The sequence below is a fragment of the Manacus vitellinus genome, unplaced genomic scaffold (genome assembly GCF_001715985.3).
Source record: "Manacus vitellinus isolate BGI_N305 unplaced genomic scaffold, ASM171598v3 scaffold_29_pilon, whole genome shotgun sequence".
In the NCBI taxonomy this organism is placed as follows: domain Eukaryota; kingdom Metazoa; phylum Chordata; class Aves; order Passeriformes; family Pipridae; genus Manacus; species Manacus vitellinus.
The window spans coordinates 9,814,781-9,822,513 of NW_021940207.1; the positions used below are offsets into that span (position 1 = coordinate 9,814,781).

The window sequence follows — 7,733 nt, forward strand, 5'->3', positions numbered from 1 at the left end:
AATGTTACTCAAGTTACAAAAACAAATGTTGCTCTGATTTATATAACCATCCCAGGCTAATTAATTAATTAAACACAGGACTGCAGAGCTATTAAGATGCCCTATAAAGGGGAGCTGTCAAGCATGTTCAAAACTTGAAGAAATTTTAATCTCATTGGAAATAAATGCAAAATTCCCCAAATGTCAATAAAATCTAGATTTCTTCTGATAAAGAACATTAGCATAAGAAAAAGTGAGCACAACTGGCAACAAATAGTTCCAGAGGTAGGGCATAAATTTTAATTTCCATATCAGAAAAGTGAGGTTCTGTAATTGTCCCCAGCTGGAGCAACAGGAGCAAAAGATGTAGTGCATCTAAAATGGAGCTCAACCTCTTTAGGAAAAGGATCACACCACACAGCTGTGATGGTGATGGATTGTTTGATGATCCAGGATGTCCCTGACAGTCAAACAATACCTGCACTGTAGCAATTCAGGTGAGATGTTTGAACATAAACCTGGAAGTCCGAGAGCACAGTCACCAGCAGAGCTGCCACAGACTGGCAGAAATATTACACTTATTACACAAAAATAGAAAGGGATGATAACGTTTACCTTCTCCCTAGAGCCACCCTTTTCCCAAAGAAGACCAGCCCCAGTTTTCAGGAGCACCACAAAGAGCTGCATTGCGGCGTGCCCGTGATTTAAGGATCCCCGACAGCCCTGAGTGCTCTGATTCTGTCACACAGACCAGCTGTTTGCACTGGGCAGCCCCACACTGGGACAGTGGCTATTTGCTGACCAACTGGTGAGCATTAGATCTGCAATTTCTCAGGCAAACTGAAATGGGAAACATGGAAAATGAGCCATGAGATCAGTGGAATCAACCTGAGAAGATAAAAACAATCTTGTAGAGGGGTGTTTGCATCTCCACACTAAATGCAACTCTCAATATTGAACTTCAAAGCTCTGATGTAAGAAAAACCAAATAGTTCAGAGCCTCTTTAAAGTTTACCACAGCACTCAGTAAAGTTAAGGACAAGGAAAAGTAGGGCTCTTCTAATGTTTCTGTACCTGCACCATCCCTCTCCCCCTGCCCTGCAAAACACAATGACAACACAGCTTTTGATGTTTCGAATTCTCCATGGCTTTTTATAGCAACATAACACCAGATCACCTTATTTAAATTTTTGATTTATCACAAAACCCAAGAGTTTGTTATAAGAAATATCAATAAAAGCTTTAACTTTTCACCAGCAATTTCAAACTCTGAATCAACATGGAGATAAGAGTGAATTGACTGTGTTTTAATCTCCTTTCTTTAAGTCACAGTAACAACTAACATAGGAATTATTCCTGGGGTATTTTTTTAAAGAGAAGATGACAGCAAAATATCTGGTTATTGTAACCAGAAGTTGCAGTTAAAAACAAGGACATAATACAGAATGCTCAGTCACACTGCTAAACTGCCAGAGGTAATTTAATAACAGTGCATGAAAGTATATTAAGGAGTTTTACTCCAATTACTTAGCTGGGACCAATGCAACAGAAATTCCCTTACCTTTCTTAAAATAAAATCACTTTTAAAACACTTTCCAGAAAAAGACAAATGATGCCCATGACAGGAACAGAGTAATCCAAGATCACTCACACATTGAATTTATCTAACATTTGGAGAAAAAGCAAGTCTGGGCTAAAATCAATAGCAAAACTGCCATTGCATTGTGGATTACATCCATTGCAATGGATTAATCACTAGTAGTCCATTTATTTTATAATTCAACTGATACTTATGTCTAAGCATATTAGCAAACTTTTTGGAATCAACAGAGAGGTCACAAAAAGAAAGCTAAAAAAAGGGGTAGCATAAAATATTGTACTTCTGTCGAAACACAGCTGTTAGTACATGAGATATCATATCTTAAGTTACTGCAGAAATATTGTTGTCCTGTTTACCAATTTTTCACTTAACATAAAAATCTTGATTAGGAGACAAGGTTTGAATGAGTTAAAGGCAGGAGAAGTGCAAATGCAGTAACAGAAATATCTGCATCAGGTAGGGCTATACGGTATTATACAGGAAAGCATAATCAAAGTTGATTCTTGAGATTATGTTAACCTATTCCAAAATTCCATAAATGCTAAAGAACTACTTTAGCATCCTACTGTTAAGTAACTTTACAAATATAATAATCAATGAGTTCTTCAATGGGTTGCAAGAATAAACTGCCCTGATTCCTTCCTGTCAGTCATTACTGACATGCTGCTCAATCTATTGTCTTCTCTGAAAGATAAATAAAATGTGACTCTGTAAGGAACAAGCACTGGGAGATGGAAATGCACTTGTACTCAGCACCTGGGTCAGAACCAATGCAAACAGCTCATAAAGCACTTTCCAGACAACAAAACTGTCATGGAATTTCATGAACGATGTTTCTGAGCTGCCATTTCCTCCAGACTTTGTACATACTGATTTCTGTAAATCTAAACAATCTTTTAACACCACTTGGATATTGTTTATGGCTATTGATTCAAAAACCAAGGAAAAATGTTGTTAATCTGAAGTGTGTAAATTATTCCACTACAACTGTAAATCCTGAAATATATGCTTAAGTGCCAGAAGTCAAAGCACAGGTACCATATAAAATGCTTTCTTGACCTTTGGAAGCTTGAAAATAGGACACGCTTTCTTATAAAAACTCATTTTTCACTCACACCTCTATAAAAACCCAGTCCTTTCTTTCCATGTCCCCAAACTGTCTTTCCATTTGAGCTCAATACATTTCATACATGTGCCACACAGTAAACTGATTCATCTTGCATTACTCAGCTTTTTTCAGCACAGTATTTAGTAATCCTCTTCTCCTGACTTAGGCCCATATTCCAAACTATAAAGCCACAGTAAGCAGATCTTAAATTAAACTGCCAGAAATTTGCTTTTTTCTCTATCTCAAAATACATAAATATGTATATAAAAAAAGAGTAGGTAAATCAAATTTTGGCTGTAAAACCCCACCTTCACTACTGTCCTTTTAAAATAGGTAAAGAGAAATAACCTCATCTGGAAACTAAAAATAGCATGAGTCATTTTACCATCTTTTTCAAATTTTGCTATTATTCCCCTGGAACAGACTGACCTTATTGCCTTTGCTTATGTAAGCAGTAATAGATTACCTGGCTGGAATTTTTCACTTAAGCGATTTTACGCACATTTTATGCTCCACTGATCTTTCTGCTCTCTTTTTTTTGTTTTCCAGCTTTCACACCAGTGATCCCCCAGCCCAGAACGCAGCAGGAAGCTTTTGCTGCTCTCCAGCCACATCAGCATTTTGTGCAGGGGTAAGATGCAGGTCACAGGGAGTCTGGAGACACTCCTGGATCACAGACAGACCCTTCTTTTGCTTGGATACACCGACAGCTCTGTTTGCATCGGGCAGAGTCAGCGCTCGCTGTCACGGCAGGGCCGGGAGGGAACGAGCCACAGACCTGCTCAGCAGCCACGTGTCCTTCACTGATTCCATCCCAGGAGCCACAGGCAAAAGGATGGGTGTTGGACAGCAACATCAAACCTGGATGAATTGCCATCTGCCTTTTTCCAGCCCCAAGAGTGAAAGCACATTTACCTGCTGTCTTCTTTTGCTCACAATGGGATAAAACAGGAAACACTTCCTGAACCACTGTCCTGCATCCAGCTTCTTCCTTTCAGGGTTCAGTCCCAGCTTGTAATAGACTCTTCCACATTTTTAAAGAAAATCATTTCAAAAGAGCCACAGTCCTCACATATCTGTAGCCCTCTGGTAGACATGCTCGGTTTCTATGGCATTTAACAGGAATATCATGCAGGTACCTGAGTTATTCCTAAGTGTCTTTCCATTTATTTGGAGTTATATTAAAATAGCTACAGATAGTGCAAACAAAACACTGATTTCACTAAATCCAGTACTTCAGTCATGATCACTTAAATTAAAGTACATGGACTAAACAGAAGTACCAAAAAGAGAAAAAAAAGAGAAAATAAGAAAAACCTTATTTTATAGGCTATCACGAAATCATGTTCCCCAATATCTGTGGGTCTGGCCTTCATGATCCTTATTTTCACTTATTTCTAGTTTTGCAATAGAGACAGTTTTACAAATTTTAGAAACCTTTCGTGCTCTAACAATGTGCATGGCAAATAAAATTTGCATGCAAGCAGTAAGACCTCAAAAGTTTGGATCACCACCAGTGTCAGTATCATCATCACATTTGATGTTTTCACAAGGTTAAGGACAAATGAGTCCAGATTCAATCCAAAGATTGTTAATTCAACTCCTCTTATTAACAATCCTCTCTAAACAATCTCCAAGGAAGCATTCATGACACCTGTTGCTATACAGGTTTTGTCACACATCATTAAATATCACTAAAAAGGTGATACATATAAAAACTCAGCCAAAAGGCAAAAGTTCATATTAAGGGTATTGCTTTAACTTTAAAAAAATGAGAAAATATTAAACATTGTGCAAAACAAAAAGACTTTATTCATTTTAATACCGTACTGGACTTGAAAGTTTCAAGCACTGAAGACCAGAAAAACCAACTGAATTTTGCTTTTCTAAATACATCTATACTCGGCATGGAAACCTTTAATTCTTACGAGAAACCAGAAATGTCTTTTAGCATTCTAGTTGCTGCTGATTGCCTTTTCAGCTGCCAGTCCTTGTTTGGGTTTTGAGTAGTCCCAAGGTCTCCTGTTCTCTGTGTACCCGTAGAGCTTCCGCAGGGCCACCCGCGCAGCTTCTTCCTCTGCAGCGAGCAGAGTCTCCCCAGGGCCTTCAGCTAAAATCTTCTTATCACTTGGGGAAAAGAAAATAAAATTACAAACATTTTCGTCATGAAATCATCAGCGCTGCTGCGTACCATGAAAAAAATAGACTGTTTCTTTCTCCAGTGTTCTGTGAATACTGAAGGTAATTTCTATATACACACAATTTAAACATTCCTGATGGTCTTTCCTGCAAAGATAAGTGATTGTATATTCAACAATGGAAACTCAGGTCAGAAATGTGTCCATTTCTTGGAATAACACCGCTCTGTTCATTTACATTCCTAGTGTATCACTGATTCTTTACAGCATTCAATTTGTTAACCCCGTTAAAAATATGCAAATTCATTACTCTGGTTTGCTTAAACAGGAACTGAAATGCCTTTGTCTTGTCTCCTCCCCTGGTAAGGAAGCATTTTCAAACTGCTTCAGAAGGACTGATAGCAAAACTCTCTCTGTTATGAAGCACGTGCTCAGCTCTGTTTAATCAACACCTGCGGGCACTGAATAGGAGCAGTTTGTGAAGGGACACCAGGGATCCCAGAAGAAAAATAATCCAAGTTCCTTTCTTTTCTATAAGATAAATTTAGAAGGCATATAAACCAAAGCATGATAAATCAGAACAACCTAATGCAACCTTCCCACGTGTTTATCTGCAGCTCATTTAGCAGAGCAGCAGTGATGTGGGTTTTGTCCTGCCCCAGAGAAGTGATGTCACCCTGTGGCAAGAGACCAGGACAAGGGCTGATCCTACCTGACACAAATGCACCAGGGACAACTGGCACTTCCTAAGTCTTCCCTGGACACAGATACTCCTCTTGCCTAGTTTTCAGTGCCTGTGATTTGAAAGTTAAAAACCTTCTCTGGAATATAAAATGAGACTCTCTTCAATCCCACCTCCCTTGGTGACCCTACCCTTCCCAAAGCCCTGGATATGTGATCCCTCCACAGCCATGCAGTTATGATGTTCACAAAGGTCCCGTGACAGGTCACCCAGAACACACACCCAGGCTCTCTGGTGCACCCCATTTAGCCTCTGAAGCCCTTTAGTCAGAGACTGCCTATGCATCACCACTGAGCTATGGCCAACACTCAAATGGCTGATTTTATACAGAAGTCACTGTAAGGTTTCTTTTCTCAAACAACTTGACCAAAAAGCATATGAGTAGAAAAGTAAAAAATCATCTTCCCTCCTCCCCTCTCCCCCAATTAAATCCATGTCATTTTAAATTAACATTGTACTAACCAGTACAACCCAACAAAGTACACTGGCAGAACTGTGCTGACTCCCAACTGTCTGGTAATTCTTGGTTCTGGAGCAGAGATATTCCTCTTGGTCAGTTCTTCCACCAGTAAGCCCATAGGATTTACAACTTCCCAGATCTCAAACAGGTCTTTTCCGATCAGCTGGGGAATTAAGAAGTCCTAAACAAGAATATTTAGATATTACAATTAATGGCTTGAGCTTCAGGTGTCTCCTAATGAAAATACAGTGTGAAGAGGCATTAATAGAGTTGACAATAAACTGTGAAATGAATGAGGCAGCTGCCTCAGTGCCCCATCCCAGCACAGCAGAGCTGATGCACTGGGCAGCTCTGGTTCTGGTTTAGCCACTGACAGATGTGTGTCCAGGGCAAAGTGAGCCCCCAGACCCAGGGAAGGGACAGCACCAACCTGAGAGAGGACCTGTGACAACGCCTGGGCACAGACATGAGTTCAGCAACAGGCTGGGGCTAAGCAAGAACTTGAGTTCTGCACAGAGGCTGAAGGGAACAGGCAAACCCTTAGGACTTCAACCTGTTTGGATTATTCTCTTGCCTGTAAACTGCTACTTGCTCTTAAAGAGACCTCCCAATGATTTTAACAAACATTTCTCCATTGCAAAACTAAAAATAAGTTAAAAGCATGACTGAAATTACAACAGCTACAAAAACTACTTTGTTACACTGAATTCAACACTTTTGTATGAAATATGTTTAGGTGTTCACACTCCTACATGCAAAACCTATAAACTCAGTCCCTGTTTATATAATCTTTTTTTAAATTTATGATATATGTGATCTCACATGGAATAATTTCATTATCTGATAGTATAGTGCATGGAATATAATGCTTTCCCTTAGCAAGTGTCATCAAATACTAACATCACCATTATAAACCAGAAATGTGTGATTTTATGTACTCGATCAGCCCGTGCTTCTCAATGAAAAAAAACCCAACACAAAAACCCAAAACCCCACCTGACCACTGCCACCAACCAACAGGTCTCATTATTAAATTGTCTTGTTACAGGTACTGTCAAACTTCTGGGGATGTCCCCGGATCGAGGTACAAAACAATGTTTACTGGACCTACCCGGACAAAGATGCCCGTTCTCTCTGCCCCGCTGCTTTCCAGCAGGGCTCCTATCACCGCGAGGAACGTCCTCTGCAGCACCTGTGGTGGGGCTGGAAAGTCCCTGCAAAGCGTCAGGTCTTGGATAGCCAGGTTTTTAGCCACGTACGAGACAAGTTCCTGACCGGTAAGAAAATTAACAAGCGCCTCTACGCCCTCGGCAGGTAAATGTGGGTAGGCGCCCTCAAAGCACTGTGTCAGGTAAGCGCGGGCGAAGCGCAGCCCCTGCTCCGCAAGTTTGGTGTTATCCTGGAGGCTGAGGGCGACCGTGTCCTTGTCCACGCCGAGCTGCCGGCGCCTCGCCTCCTCGCTCTCGATGTAACAGGAGTTGATAAACGCCGTCTTGAGAAGGTCCAGAGAGAAGTTCTCCTGCAGGCGGTGGCTGAAGGCCTGGATCTCGGCGTGGTAATCCCAGTTGGGCTGCTCGGACCTGCGGGAAGGACACGGGCTCAGGGACAGAGCGAGTTACCCGCGAGCAGCACCGCGCCCTTGGGCTGCTCGACAGGGAACGAAAAACTGTGTCTGAGCACCAAACCCACTATTTAAATCCGCATCC

General features: G+C 40.9%; 1 protein-coding gene across 1 annotated transcript; it reads right to left on the reverse strand.

Moving 5' to 3' along the window:
* Positions 1-4,476: 4,476 nt before the first annotated feature.
* On the reverse strand, positions 4,477-7,642 carry MRPL44 (mitochondrial ribosomal protein L44; the record flags this gene model as incomplete). Its single annotated transcript, XM_018074821.2, has 3 exons — positions 4,477-4,814; positions 6,030-6,208; positions 7,139-7,642. Coding segments are annotated over 3 exons (855 nt in total), but the record flags the coding sequence as incomplete, so codon positions are not given.
* Between the last annotated feature and the right edge of the window lie 91 nt (positions 7,643-7,733).